This window comes from Seriola dumerili, unplaced genomic scaffold (genome assembly GCF_002260705.1).
Source record: "Seriola dumerili isolate Sdu_G_001 unplaced genomic scaffold, Sdu_1.0 BDQW01000200.1, whole genome shotgun sequence".
Taxonomy (NCBI): domain Eukaryota; kingdom Metazoa; phylum Chordata; class Actinopteri; order Carangiformes; family Carangidae; genus Seriola; species Seriola dumerili.
Window position 1 is genome coordinate 901,904 of NW_019174455.1, and position 16,402 is coordinate 918,305.

The following is a 16,402-nucleotide window of genomic DNA, read 5'->3' on the forward strand; positions in this document are numbered from 1 at the left end:
ATGACCTGATATGGAATAACAGATTGTTTTTACACCTTACATTTATTTCTCTGGCTAGTTTGCATAGTTTTACATGTACAATGTACAAATGTGATTAACATTTAGGCATGGAGTCAGAATTCTGACTTTAAACTCAGAATTCTCTTTAATGTCAGAATTATCACTTTTTCACAGAATTATGACAATAATCTCAGAAATCTGAGAAAAATCTATTCTAGAACTAGTAACTGACCCATTACAGTTCTAGAATGCTAGGTCACAATTGAAGATTCTGCAGTTCTGGAATGTTGAATGATATGGAACGTTCAAGGATTCAGTTCTAGAATAGGATATAGTCCTAGGATGTTATGTGAAAGGTGGCTTTCAAAGTTACAATTGCAGAGTGTAGAATCTCAGACCATTTGAAGTATGAATTCTAGAACTAGTGACTGTACTATTACTAGTAACTAGTAATTCTAGAACGCTAGGTCACAATTAGAGATCCCGAAGTTCTGGAATGTCAAACACAGTTTTAGAATGTAATGTGAAATTTTGGCATTCTGACTAAACTCAAAATAATGACTTCTGACTTTTTCACCTAATTCTGACTTTAATTTCAGGATTCAGACTTTAAACTCTGAATTCTGATTTTAATGTCAGACGTGACTTCAATCTCGGATTTCAGATTTTAAACTCAATTTATATTTTAATCACAGCTCTTTTTCACAGAATTGTGACTAAAGTGGCGAGTGTTTTTCATTTGCTTTTTACCTTATGGTTCTGCTATCAAGCCTGAAATTGTAGTAGCACGAAAATAGTATTGTGATTTTTTAATTTCAGATATCTGACTTTAAACTCAGAAAATTCTGTATGTATTTGTAGAACAGGCAATAGGAACGTTCTCTCTCTGAAAAGAACTGTGATTGGCCAACGTTTCCCATCACAAGCTTGATTCTCTAAAGTCTAAAAACAAACCAGCAGGAGAAGCAGACATCCAGTTTGTCCTCAGAACACTTGAATAACAATATGCTGGAAGGAGAATATGAAATATTTCCCGCCTACCCACCTTTAAGAGGATTGGACTACTTCTTCTGTACTACTGCAGTGACGTTAGGAGCTGGTGGCGGTAATGTTCCACCTCGTTTGCAAAGTGTCATCAAACATCAAGAAGAAGAAGAGGACGATGACGAGAAGGAAGAAGAAGAGGAGCCAGTAGAAACTGAAAGCAATCACGGACTTCTGACAAGGTGGTTAGTAGTGGACACAACACACAACACTTTACAGAGGGTCATAATTTCCCTGTGGGTATTGATTTAGACTCGGTCGCGGTCATGGTTGAGATGTGTTTGCTGTTAGCTGTTAGCTGCCTTCAGTCGTTATGGTGAAGCTGCAGCTTCAGTCATGTCAGCTGCCGTAACTCCCTGACATCACAGCTTTGACTCTGCCCGGAAAGGAGCAGTGTGTCATGGTTAGCAAGTCACTGATGATGCTGCTGCTGTGTGTGAACTAAAGGAGTATTGGGCTAATGTTGAAGCTAAAGACTCAGCAGCTCTCATTGGGATTCTGGTGTCCGGCAGTTAAACTGTCAGTCACACGTTACTGTGTTGATATGCAGGTCCGCTCTGGTTTTGCTGATAAATTCAGTCCAATAACGGTTCAACAGCTTTCGTTCTGTATTGCGAACATTGTAACAAATATCAATCAAATATCAAATATCATTTGTGACGTTTTGAACAGTTTCACGTTTAGTGACGTCATTCACAGCGACAACCAATAACAATGTTTGTACATTTATTTGAATTATTGTTATTAGTCCTATTAACTGTCCTATCATTGTATTTTTATTTGTTATATTGTTATATACTATGCCCATTTTTTCCTGATCTCTCTCTCGCTGTCTCTCGCTGTCTATCTTCTAAACCTGTTCTATATGAGAAGAGCCCTGAGATAGCTTCTGTTATGATTTGACACTATGTAAATAAAAAATGAATTGATTTCAATAAGGGCTAGTTGTAAGATTGAATTTGTGCTGAATACTAAAGCTGAGCAGGCCCAGCACCAACTGATCAGTGAAGATTGGCACAGCAGTCAGAACCTAACCATTACACATCAGTGGTTGTCTATGGAAGATTACACTTTGTACTTCATGTATGTATTTCTACAGGCAGCCTCAACAGAATCACTGATTTCCTGGAAGACAGCAGGTGAAGCAGGTGTAAACGTAGACGGAGCCAGGAGGAGGACTGATTTACCTGTAAAGACAAGGATCAGGGGAAAAACAGGTGACAGAGAGGGCTGCAAATGGCTGGCTTCCTGGACAACTTCCGCTGGCCAGAGTGTGAATGCTTCGACTGGGGGGAGAGGAGGAACACAGTGGCTTCTGCTGTGGCTGGAGTTCTGGTCAGTGGTCTTACATAGAGAGTGGCTGAATGACATAGATAGAAACTTCTTTCCTGGAGAATTAGCTTCATCAGCCATGCTAAGTTCGAATCAAAACAGGTCTAATAAACCACAGATGTACATGTCCTGCTCTGTGTAGTCAACTGATAGTTTTAAATATGACTATGAGAGGCCACATCCCTCTAATATTACTGTGTCTCAGTTCAGGGGTAACATCCCTCTAATATATCTGTGTCTCAGTTCAGGGGCCACATCCTTCAGAGGCTGCATCTGGTTCAATAAATGAGCCTTTCAGGCAACAAAGGATCCAATTGGAGGATCCTTTGCAGCCCAACATATCCCAACATTCATTGTGTGCCACTGTTCTCTTTTTTTTTCCACCACCTTCCCCAATATTAAATGAGAGAGTCATGTGATGGAACTGCAGCACAGTTACTCAGATACCTCACACATCCCCTGTGTTCTCTTCTCTTCCAGTTCTTCACAGGCTGGTGGATTATGATCGATGCAGCAGTGACATATCCATTCAAAGAGATGCACCATGCCTTCCACACCTGTGGGGTCTTCTCTACCATAGCATTTTTTATGTAAGTAACGGACTCTCATGTTGTAGGTCCGTCTGTCTGTAGAAACAGTCACAAAGACTAAGAGTCAAATCTAGAGGTTTGCCAGAGCTACCTTCTACATAAACAGTTAGCATGGGTGGGGTCACAGCTTGCACAACAATGTACAAATAAATCACTGCAAAGAATGAGTTCACACTCGCAGAGGAAACTGCATGTGGGTTGTTGAGAGAATCGGGGGGAAAAGTGGGTGGTTTTAACACAGAATTTAAAATGGACACTAACACCACTGCACATGAATGATCATGTTGACCTGTGTCTGCTGGATCAGAATCAGAAATGGTGTGGAAATAACAGGTTCACCATATCAACCTGTAAGGTGATGATGTGTGAGTGTGTTTCTGCTGCCTCCACAAACATCAGTTCTTACAGGTTAAAGCTCCTCTGAGTAACAGTTGACTGTGTCTTTGTTTTTAGGATCAATGCAGTTTCTAATGGCCAGGTGAGAGGAGACACGTATGGAGAGGGCTGCTTCGGCAGGACAGGTGTGTTTCTGTGTGTGTGTGCGTGTGTGTGTGTGCATGTGTGCGTGTGCGCGTGCGTGCATGCGTGCGTGCGTGCGACTCACTGATGAACCCTGATAAAATTGTTGTGGTTGATGACTGAATGACATGACAAAGTGCTAATGCTCTCGTCACATCACACTGTGTCAGTTGGTGTGTGTGAGGAGATCAGTGTAACGGCTAACACTGTATGTATGTTAAGGTAAGTGACACTTTGTGACAATGTTGATGCCGTGAACCAGCCTGTTATCTTCACAGTGGGTTTGGTCACAGTGGGTGTGGTCAGCTGTCAAGAGTGATGAGCTGGTCTGTCATTGCAGGAGCTCGTGTCTGGCTCTTCATCGGCTTCATGATGATGTTCGGCTCACTCATTGCCTCCATCTGGATCCTGTTTGGAGCTTATGTGGTGCCCAGTGAGTTTCTCTATCTCCTGTCTGATCATTTCTCTTATCATCATTATAGATACTGTGCAAACCTTGTATCTGTTTATCTGCAAGTTTTCTACTTAAGTTTGAAATTTAAGGTTTAATTTCTCCTTAGCTGAGGGAGTTACTTAAGGGCGTTGCACAAAATCTCTTAAAAGGTTTTCTTAGTTAAGGAAAAAAGTTGAGATATTTACAGCAGTGAAAGAGATTTTACAGCAGGAAAATTCTACTGTTACAGTGGATTTGCTGGTATTAGCATGTGTGATATCTGTTATCACTTTTGGGAAGCAGGAAACATTAAAGAGTGAGCTGCTATCTCATCCTCATGTTATTCTGACAGGAACCTCACAGTGTTCATCAGACAGTCAGAGAGCTTTTACTTTGTGAGTGACCCGACACACAGTTTAAACACCTCAAGTATACCTGACTGAAAAGATCATGGGGCATAAAACCATAGAACAGGGGTTCCCAACCTTTTCCAACTCACGGCCCATTTGAAAATGTCAAAAATATTGGCGGCCTACATCCAACCCCATAACTATAGGAGGCCAAATAATGGGTTCTCAGAGCACTTTTTATTGTAATAATAATGGGCAAACATGCTGCAAAAAGCAGGGGAAAAATGTTGGAAGCTCCAAAGTCACTAACACAGCATCTGAAACATGTTGCAACACTTTTTCAAGAAGCTGTCCATCAGCCCTACATAAAATGGTCTGTCTGCAATAGGCTTATTCACAAATAAGTTATTACGAATTATATAAGGGTTTCACTCAGCAAATGAAAAATAAATCAACAGGCCTATAAACAAACATAAAAACAATGAAGGTCTACATGTGTTGTATATTCAGCACAGGCATAGCCAGATGAAAATTAAATACAAGCAACAGCCATTGTTGCAAAGAAACGAAATGAAAACATTGCACTCTTACTTGTGGCTTTTTATAAAACTGCCAACAATATGAAGAAGGTATGGTTTTCAAAACAACAGTCCATTTCCAGTGGATTTCCCTCCCACTCCACATCCACTGCTGGCTCATACAGCGGCTTTCATCCCCGACACGTATCAACAGCTGATTCATGAAAAATGACATGTTTTATATCAAATCAATAAGCCTACAAACAGACACTAATTCAATGTGATTATACTGTAACTTCAGCGTGTAGGCATAACCAGAAGAAAAACATTTAAATAAGTAAAGCAACAATTGCAACAAAACAAAATTAAAACATTACTGTCTTGCTTATTGATAATTATAGAGCTGCAGTGGATCGGTTCAACAATAAACCTAATGAGATGGCTGATGTTCCATAGCAGCCACCAAATGCTTGATGTCATGCACAATGGATGAGAGTCTCAGTCGAAGATCTGGCTCAACATTCAGTTTATTTCTATATTTAGTTTTTAGTCTCAGAGGTATTTTGTCAGGAAAGGCATTAGAAATCTTTTTTAATAAATGTTTTTAAAAATCATTCTGTTTTTAAAACATTTAATATTTTTTAAAACTTTTTATATTTAAATGTTTTTATAATCATCCTTTTTCACCAGAACTGTAATGTTTTGCAAATGACGTGGCGGCCTAATTGCAATACCACAGGTTGGGGTTGCAGGTCAAACTTGTGACGTAGAATCAGTTCCTCAGCTGAACGCTGGAACAGTGTCTCCTGGTCGTAGAGCACTCTTCTTGGGATGTGTTCATTTTCTTCATTTATCACCATAATCTCAGTCATGTTGCAGTTTAGACAAAGTCAGAGGTATTTTTAGTTTTTTTTCTTAGTTTGTCTTTTGTGCAACAGTTTAACTGACTTTAAGTGATTCCTTAAGGGGGTTTTGTGCAACTGTTTTTATCTAAGGAATCCTTAACTCAGACTTTAAGGAAAATCTTAACCTCAGATGTTTCGTACAAACGGCCCCTGGTGATCAATCATTGTCTTTGTTTTGACTTAGTCAAGTGTGAGAGGACACGTTGTCTGTAGATCTCACAGTAGGTAAGCACCCAGACAGTCAGACAGGTAACTAAGCAACATGTTGAGACAGTGAAACAGTCAGTGACCTGCTGTGACAGTTAACAGCAGCAGTTAGATGTTGCATCCCTCTGAGAATCATTAGATGTGGATCCAAACTGTTCCAGGTACATTTGTAACTAAACACTGTTTGACTCAGCTGCAGTTTATTTTTGGTTCCTCACAGATTTGTTAGGATTTCATCTTTTACTTGTTTAGTTGTTTACTTGTTGAGTAAAAGAAAAAAAAGTTCTTCATTGGTGTCAGTGGGGGAGAGACAACATGTTGTCTTCACTCTGAGCATCAGAGACCTGGAGAGAAGACCTCAGTTACCTGTGAGGAGGAACACGTCAGCTGCAGCTGTGGCGGAGCAGAACCCCGGACTGATTTCTTCTTCTTCTGTCCTCAGAGAACGAGGTGGCTCCGGGGCTGGCTGTGTTCTTTCAGAATGCCTTAATCTTTTTCAGGTAAGTAGAGCTGGAAGCTGCACTGAAATCAACTTAGAAGGCAACAACTCACAGAGAAACATGCAGGTGGATAACCCCAGTGATTCAGTTTAAAGAAAAATCATGTAGAAACCTACAGTATATATACAGTCCTGTATATCAGGTCTGAGTGGTCTCAGACCTTTTATCCTGCCAGAGTACATGATGAGCCTGCAGACTCATGATCAAACTCAGAGCTGTGAGTTGGATGAAGGAGGAAGAGACAGCTCTGTCCTGAGTAGACAGAGGACAGTTCCAAATGTTAACAGGTTCACTAGACCTGAAGCTGTTCCTGGAGAGGGTGAATATAAACCCACATTTCCTCACATGGCTCAGGCTTGTCTCCAAACAAGGATACTAAAAGCCAGACATGACCTCATGTTGTCCCTCTTTGATAAAACACATGAACCACTCGAAAATTCAAGATGGCTGCCATTTCTGGCAAGGCAATGTTATTTTTTGCAATAAATTCATCCACAATTATCTCATGAATGATCTAGGTGTCAGATCATACATTTTACCAATGGTAGAAGGTGAAATTTAGTACACTAAACTAGAATTACTCAAAAAAAATTACTTTTGGTTCATCACTCATAATTAATGGTTTGCAAAATATATTGTGTTTTATGCAGAATTTTTCACATTACATGTTAGCAAATACACAAATAAAACTTAAGATTTGTGAATTTGACATCCTCAATCTGAAACATAGGACTATAGTCAAAATCATTGAAATCTGTCTTGTGGGTAAAATTCTGTGGTAAAATATGTTTCCTATGCCAGAAATGGCATCCATCTTGAAATTTAGAAATTTAAAGTGGCTAATGAGATTTTTAAATGAATGGCCCCAGAGGGATAAACATACCAGTTTTGGTGCTTGTATCCACATTTGAAAGATTATTGCAGTTATCTGCTGCACTGTTACACACTGCAGTGTAAAAGAAACAGAATAGGACAGTGGGAAGTCGTGTATGAAGACTTCTATCACATGAACTGAAAATTAGTATCCAGATGTGCTTCCACCTCTCCAGGTGTTAGTGGAAGATGAGTCATTTCCTTCAGAGATCCAGTGATAATCTTCTTCCTGTGATCTAACTGTAGCTGTGAAAGTGATGCAGTTTCCTTCTCTCTCTCTCTTTCCCTCTCTCTCTCTCTCTCTCTCTTTCTGCAGCACTCTGATCTACAAATTCGGCCGGACTGAAGATTTATGGGGCTAGAGTTTCACACACACACACACACACACTGATCTCTTGTCCTAATGTAAACTCGTCGTCTGTCTTTAGATTCAGACTTTTTTTTGTTCATGTTAAATCTGTTTCAATGAGAGAACTGCTGTTTGTTTGTTATTGTGAGCTGAGGAGCAGGTGTTCATTTATTCATTCACTGTTTCATGTGATCATCTGTTGACTATGAGTTGGAGTGTAAGGTCACTGTAGTGTACAAGGTGTATAAACAAATTGTGAAGTGTGTGTGTGAGAGCAAACAGCCACATGCTGTCTGTACTGTGTGTCAGGTTCAGTACATGCACTGGACTCTTCAGGGTCAGTTTGCTGTTGACAGGTGAGTCACTGTCGTTCTGCCTCAGGATCAACTCTGTGTTTTTTAAATAGCCTCCTCTGTCCTCTTGTTTCTACCTGAAAATGTGCTTTAATATGAGATGTAAGTATTCACTTGCTTTTTAGCCATTTTAAGTATTTAAGTATAGAACAAAACTTGTGAAGCTGTCAGTCAGGACTGCTGTAATCAGTGTTAAAGACCTTGTTAAGGCTCTTTGCTGCCACATAGACTGTATTCAGAAAGTCTTCAGACCCCTTCAGTGTTTTCACATTTTCTTATGATAAAATCAAAAATATATTTTTACATGACAAACAGTTCAGTCTTTGACCTTAATATCATCAACATGGTGGAGATGGAATAAGCCTCTCTCTCTGTGTCTTCTCTCTTACAAAGACCCATCTCCCTGATGTTTGTTAATCCAGGTCCAGCTCTAGAAGAGTCCTGGTTGTTCCAGACTTCTTCATGTCAGAATGATGGAAACCACTGTTCTTCTCAGGAACCTTCAGTGTAGCAGAAATGTTTTTGAGCCTCGACACAATCCTGTCTCTGAGCTCTGCAGCATTCCTTCCTCCTCATGGTTTCTGCTCTCAAACAATAAAGGTTCTGAAGACTTTCTGAGTGAACTGTATAGATGTGCATTATACTGTTTTTGATCAATAAGATCCTCTTGTACCGTAAAGCTTTGACCTGCAGGGAGTTAAAGATGGAGAAACCCAGAGAAGATGTAGGCCTACGTCATGTTGCTTGTTAAGACATGAAAAATAAAAACAGTGCTTTATTGGTCAAAGTTGGACAACATGTGTGATGAACGGTGTGGATCATTATTTTCTTTCTTAGTATCCCCTCTTTAAAAACCAGGTGATGAGTGAGCCTCCAGTCTACCTCATCCACACAGGGTTCATTTACTGGGTATTATTTACTGAAGGAAGTCTACAGTGATGTGTAGTGTTCACAGGGGAGAAGTATCAAATTAAACAGGTTGATCCACCATAGTGACAATTAAAAACATAGTGAGTCTAAGTGTGAGCCCCCGGCAGCATCTCAGTTGATCCTCCAGTTGCAGAAGAAGAGGAAGTTTAAGTAAATATATTGTCATGTTCCTCCTCACACAGATGACATGTTTTGTCTCTTCAATGATGATGATGATCGATGTTTCTTTTCCATTTTGTTTTTATCCACATATCAACTTTTCCACCTCAGCCAAGCCTGAAGCCTTTGTTTATTTTTTAATGTGAAGTAGGGGGAAATACACTTAATGTTAATGTCATGATTTAGCCAACTACAAACAGAATCTATCTTCAGGCTGTAAGCTGGTGTGTGTATTCTGGGCTAAAGACGGATTATTACAGAGAGAAACACCAAACCAATTCAACAGCAGAGTAGAGCCTATGAACTACCTAGCATTAGCCCTGTATTCTGGCTAGCTTGTCCTGTCTGTGAAACTATATTGTTGGCCAACGTTGCATGACGTTAGCTCAGCAGCTACAGTAAAGGGATGATGTTTGACACAGTCCAGAGTGTTATATGTTCGACAGTTCAGTTCTGAGGCCTGTACTAAGAAGCAAGTTCAACATACCCAGGATAACTTTTAGTTATCTGGCTTGACTGAACCTAACATTGACAGTCCTGATAACCTGTACTACGAAGCAGGATTTGAATTTATAGAGGTAACTTCTGTTGAGTTCGTCTCCTGAACTCGCGTGTTGGTTTGATGAAGGAAACAGGACACTCTTTCAAAGTTCAAATCCCAGTATTTATTAAAGCTAACAGCAATATAGCATTAGAAAAAGGAGATCGTTACAGAGCTCTGGGCCAAACTATCTCTCCCTGACAACAACATGCAGTTGCGCCAGTTCATGAAGTCTGACTGCCTACCTCTTCCTGACCCAGTCTTTTCATATTCTTACACAGAAAAAAACAATACAATGTGCTTTGATTCTCTTATCGGTCCATGCCGCTGTCTTCTTGCTTTGCTCCTCCACGTGTTCTCTGTTTTGTTTCACCTCGTGTTATCTGACTCTCCTACGCGGGACAGCCCTCGTGGTGGTGGATCTGTGAGAGATTCACACAAAGAGAGACAATACCCTACTCTATTCCTCGTTTTTTGTCTTACTTCTGTTCCGGGAAGTCTACCATATAAGGAGTTGTGGTCTTCAAACAATATCATAACTTCAGTCTGTTCTTCTGTAATGTTGCACAGCAAATTTTATGAAAAAGTCACTTAGTTATAGGCATATTATGATTACATCAACAATGTACACATTGTTTTATTAAAAGCAAACAACAGATTAATATAAAATCCTCTACACTTCACGTTTAAGTCTAGGTTTTCACCCTACGACTGTGGTCCACTTGTTACAGGGGTAAATCACCATGGTAACTTAAGATAACCTGTTTTGGCGCAGGATCAGATCAAAACTGGTCAACAGCCCTGTGGCTACCCGATATGATCTATATATTACCACTTTTTTTTTCTTTTCTTTTTATGTGGCCAATATCATCTAACATAAAAGCACAGATAGGTCGCACAACTGCTTTTATTTTATTGACATTGATTGTGAAAAGATACTAACATTACATGGTGATCACCACAGAAATAAAAGGAATCTGATGACAATAGGCCGCTGAATGGATAGGTTTTTTGGTCTATGTCACAACACACATTTCAGTTCAGGCTACTTCCATCTGTGGTTAATGTGTCATGGACATGGACTCCTCCTTCGAGGATCTTTTTTTTTTTTTCAATAAAAGTTTATTGAGACATACAGAACAATACAAAAGAACAGTGCAATGATAATCTCCAGGGGGTTACAAACATATAAAGGAAATAGAATATTACAAAGGTATTACAAAAATATATCAAAGAGAGCACACATGGAAATAGTTTTAATAGCTTTCTCATTAGTGGAGTAATTAATGGTTTTTATATATTGTTTGACCTCATTGTTAAAAATAGAAAAGAGTGGTTTTTGGGCAGTGTATCTGCATTTATGGATATGCCATTTTGCCAAATATATGATCAGATTAATTACACTTGCATCACACGAGCATCTTCTGGTGTCCCAATCTCCAAGGGCCTTGTACCTGGCTCCTCCCACTCCTTTGTACGTTGTTACGACCGGCTCGTAGGCCGCAACAAAAGAGGGGATGTACACACAACTGAAGTTACAATAAACTGAAGTTTATTAAAGCAAATGGATAATCAGGTGGGATGTGGAAGTCAGTATCAGTGTTGTGGGTGAGTGTATGGGTGCGATGATCGCTCCCTTGAAGTGACACTCGGTTTGAATACACCGTTACAAAGGAAGTATTTCAAATGCATGTAATATGTGAAATCCTTCATTTTCGTGTGAAGTTGTTGTGTTTTTGTTGAAAAAGACGCTATCGGGTAGAAATCCACTGTGTAAACTTGTGTGTGTTTTAAAAGACGCTATCGGGTAGTAACCATGGTAACCAAGATATATTTGTCCAAGCGGAGCTGCCGTACTTTTCTGTCCAAGATGGCCGACCGTATTGCGCATGCGCGAAGCAAATCGGGTAGGTCCGCAGATCGGGTAGCCACAAGCCCAACTACTGACCAATCAAATCACTGGAAAAACGGAGTCATCATTCCTACAGGATCCTGACAGGGACAAAACAGTTGACAATAAAGTGATCAATAATAACGAGCAGTAGATATAAAATATAAAAAAATCAGCGGAATAGTTTTCCTGTTTGAGTCTTTCCATGTGTCCACTCTGATTTTAAAACAAAGCTTCTAAAAAATGTACGGAGACTAACATGCTACATAAATAGCCTATATAATAACTATTATAGCTTCACTTTATTGAACAAATATTATTTAATCCGACAGGATTCCTGACAATGTCGACGCTTTTACTCTATTCTTCATCACTACAGCTCAGAACATGAGCAGGCTCCGTGAGCACAACTGGAAATAAAAACTCTTATGTCTTTGATTAGAACAGTGAGCCACACACTGTTAATTATTTCCATGATTATAAATTAACATTTCAGTCAGACTGACTCATCAGACAGCAACTACTTCTCTCCTTTTTTCTTTCTCTCCTCTGCAGCAGAAAACAGTCTGACATTAACTTTACCAGTTTTATTTGCATCACATGTTCATAACAGTTTGTTCATCATCAGACAAAAGAGCGAAAATACTTATTTACAATATATCTTAAGTCTGATTTTATTAGAAATTATGTATGGCTTGACTCCAGGATCCAAAAAAAAAGTGTCTACAAGCCATTGAGGTCGGTGCAACCGGCTTTACACCAAGTGGACTCGTCGTACTCCACACGCATAAAAGATCCCACAAGTTCGTTGTACTTACAAAACGTGCATTTATTATTCCACGAGTGCCACATAAACCCGAACGTTCCATAAAATATCGATCTCCAAAGACGATGCAAAACAACAATGTGAAAACGCGACTACGTGACGACGGTCAAAAACTTGTATGCTGCCAGTAGCAAACACACACACCTGACTCATTCGCGGGCCGTACTCCAAATATAGGGAAGTACTTCCGCTCCACACTCAGGTGGAGCCACCTGCTGGACAATATCCGACTTACCCCATAATTCAAAATATTATTTTTAAACAATAAAGAAATACAGACAAAAAATAAATCAAATTGGAAAATCTAACATTAATTTGCCACATTGGCTCCAACAAATTATATTTAGACATGGAAATAATATTATTATTCCAGTCATGTGATCATATTGTTTACATTTCACTTTATTGAATATCACTTTTGGACTTTGCTAAAACCGACCTTACCGGCAAGTATCAGCGTTTCTTGTCATATCATATTAAGAACTTCATTCATGGTTCTGAAGATGTTGCTTGAAATTAACAACTGCGCCTCTTTAACATGAACGCGCTAGTAACCGCTATCCGGTTAACCCAGGGTTAACTGAGCCCGTTGATACCCAGCTTCGTAGTGCAGGTTATCAGGACGTCAAGCCAGATAACTGAAAGTGATCCTGGGTATGTTGAACTTTGCTTCGCGGTACACGCCTCTGATAAGCTGTACTACTAAACAGGTTATCAACGGGCTCAGTTAAATCTAAAGCTATTTCGATATCCTCAAATCGCGCTTCGTAATACAGGCCTCTGTTCACACCATTGGTCAGCTGGATGTCATGTGACTGAGGTGGAGTGACCTCATTGGCCGTTGCTCTTTCAAAATATTTTGACACAAACACTTTCTATCAGGGGGCGTTCACAGTCTACAGTGTTGACAACTTAGACTTTTTTTTAAGCACCTAGTGACAAATCTGGAGGTTTTTTTTTTTTTTTTTTTTTTGACTAATCTTGGTTGTATTTTTAAGTAATTTTTTGGGCAATTTTTTTACTTTATTGTGATAGGGACAGTGAGAGAGTGACAACAGAATTGTGGACAAAGAGAGTAGATAACATGCAGCCAGAGACAGTAGAGAAGGAGACATTACAGATGACCCTCGAAAAATAGCTAAATACTGTTCAAATTTTTATACTAAACTCTATGAATCAAAGTATAATGAGGAATCAACCTATCAATTTTTGGGATCTCTTACAGAAAGTAAATTAATCAACACTGAATTTAAAGAATCTTGTGACGAACCACTATCACTGCAAGAAATTATTTCTGCTATTGAAAACCTCAAGCCTAATAAGTCTCCAGGCACAGATGGTTTTACCTCTGAGTTCTATAAAGCTTTCTCCAAACAACTTGCACCCTTCCTCCTTGGTCTTTTTATAGAATGTATAGACAAGGAATCCCTTCCTCCTACTCTAACCCAAGGTCTCATAACTTTAATACCAAAACCAAAAAAAGATTTACTCCTTATTGATAACTGGCGTCCAATTTGCTTACTTAATAATGATTATAAGATATTTGCATTGATATTTGCTAAAAGATTAAAAGCTGTATTGGACCACATAATTGACGAGACTCAATCCGGTTTTATGAGAAACAGACATATCTCCAACAATATCAGATTAGTACTTGACTTAATTGATTATTCAGATTTATGCTCTGATGACAGTTTCATCCTTTTTTTAGATTTTTACAAGGCTTTCGACACAATTGAACATAAATTCATATTTCATGCTCTGGAGAAGTTTGGCTTTGGCTCGTATTTTAGCAGTGCCATCAAGACTATGTATACAAATGGAAACTGTTCAATCAAATTGCATGCTGGTACTTCTCCTCGTTTCTTTCTTAAACGCGGGGTCAGGCAGGGATGCCCCATATCGCCTTATCTCTTTCTAATCTGTACTCAGCTACTCACTGACTATATAAAGCTTAGTCCAGTTAAAGGTATCTCAATTGCGGGCAATGAAGTTATCATCAGCCAGCTGGCTGATGATACAACATTATTTTTGCGAGATCTGTCTCAGATACCTTTATCTATTGATCTGATAAATACTTTTTCTGCTGCGTCTGGACTTTGCTTGAATATAAAGAAATGTGAATTGCTTGCTCTTAAACAATGTGACATCCCTTCTATTTGTAATATACCAGTAAAACACACTATCACTTATTTAGGAATCATCATCTCTAAAGATAGAGAATCCAGATGCAATTTGAATTTTGACTTGATTATTGACAAAACCCAGAAGAAATTGAACCAATGGCTACAAAGAGATTTGTCATTGAAAGGTAGAATTTTACTAACCAAAGCTGAAGGAATATCCCGTCTTACATATTCTGCTTTGTCTCTTGATGTTAACAAAAGGGTCTCAAAAGATATTGACAAGATGTTGTTTAATTTTATATGGAGAAACAAAACCCACTATATTAAAAAATCGGTAATCATGAACTCATATGATAAGGGTGGCCTCAACTTTTTGGACTTTTATACTTTAAATAATACTTTCAAAATAAATTGGTTAAAACAATTCATTAAAAACCCTTTTTCAATATGGAACTTCATACCAAATTTTATTTTTTCTAAATTAGGAGGCTTAAATTTCTTTTTGCTATGTAATTATGATGTTGAAAAAATCCCCTCAAATTTATCTTACTTTCATAAACAGATGCTTCTTTCCTGGTCTTTGATTTACAAACATAACTTTTCCCCACACAGATACTACATATGGAACAATAAAGACATCGTATACAGAAAAAAATCTTTATTTTACCCCTTTTGGTTTTCTCACGGCATACTGTTAGTTCGTCAGTTGTTTAATCAAGATGGATCACTAATGTCATATGAAGAATTTATTTCGAAATATAGTATCTTAATCCCTATTAATGAATTTAATACTGTTATAAATGCAATCCCTGATGGAGTAATTATGTTATTAAAAAATACAGCAGGACACAATCCAACTTTAATACCGACTGATCCATCCAAACTTGAAATTGGTCAAATTTGTTTCTCATCAATACGAAATAATAATCATCGTATACGCTCTTTATTTCAAAAAATGTCGTATCAATCCCTTATGTGGTATCTTATATTGGAACTCCTTTATTAATAACCTTAATTGAAAAAAAAATTTGGAATTGTCAGCTAAATATTTGATAAACCATAAAAGCAAAAAGAAAGTATCCTTTTAAATTGATTCATAGATTTTACCCAACAAAAATTTTTCTAACACGATTCAAAAAGAGATATTGAATGTTAATTGCTCTTTTTGTGGAAAAGACACCCTGAAGATATTTTTCATTTATTCTGGTTCTTGCCCCTTTTCCAACCAAATTATGGATTGGATATTTGTGATTTAATTTCTACTTGCATTTTACCACACTTTTCCTTTGCTTTAACATGTATTGTTTGGCTTCAATTGACTATCCACCACAAAAAAAGAATTTTTATGTAATTATCTGATCAATATATTTGGCAAAAATGGCATATCCATATAGTGCAGATACACTGCCCAAAAACCACTCTTTTCTATTTTTAAAACATGAAGTCAAACAATATAAAAAACCATTAATTACTCCACTAATAAAAAAAGCTAATTAAAACTATTTCCATGTGTGCTCTCTTGTTGATAATATTTTTGTAATTACCTCTGTAATAATTCTATTTCCTTTTAATGTTTGTAAACCCCCTGGAGATTTTCATTGCACTATTCTTTTGTATTGTTCTGTATGTCTCAATTAAACTTAATTAAAAAAAAAAAAAAAAAAAAAAATAAAAAAAAAAAAAAAAAAAGAGACAGTAGAGAAACCAATACGCATCATTTGCGTTTATTTCCTGTATCTGTGTCACATGAGTTTCTCCCCCTCCCCGCCCCTTTAGGAGAACGGAAGCAGGTCTGATTGTATTCATTTCAATGGGCGAAGTGAACGAGATCACAGGTTATCACATATTCTTTCGCTCCATAGTCACCGAAATAAATATTGGACCCAGTTTTCACAAGCAAAGCCACACGTCTTCAGATCATTCTGACATCAAAATGATATTTTTCAGATCAACAGA

At 38.1% G+C, this 16,402-nt stretch overlaps 1 protein-coding gene across 2 annotated transcripts; it reads left to right on the plus strand.

Moving 5' to 3' along the window:
* Nucleotides 1-1,142: 1,142 nt before the first annotated feature.
* On the plus strand, nucleotides 1,143-8,469 carry tmem50b (transmembrane protein 50B). Of its 2 annotated transcripts, none has more exons than XM_022753913.1 (7): nucleotides 1,143-1,229; nucleotides 2,144-2,379; nucleotides 2,857-2,966; nucleotides 3,420-3,487; nucleotides 3,826-3,918; nucleotides 6,341-6,398; nucleotides 7,588-8,469. In XM_022753913.1, exons 2-7 carry the CDS (start codon nucleotides 2,281-2,283, stop codon nucleotides 7,631-7,633), a joined length of 474 nt encoding a protein of 157 aa, XP_022609634.1. In that variant the 5' UTR covers nucleotides 1,143-1,229; nucleotides 2,144-2,280; the 3' UTR covers nucleotides 7,634-8,469. The 2 variants fall into 2 exon arrangements, with proteins under 2 accessions (XP_022609634.1, XP_022609633.1); XM_022753912.1 differs by having other exon boundaries at nucleotides 1,143-1,226.
* Nucleotides 8,470-16,402: the final 7,933 nt, after the last annotated feature.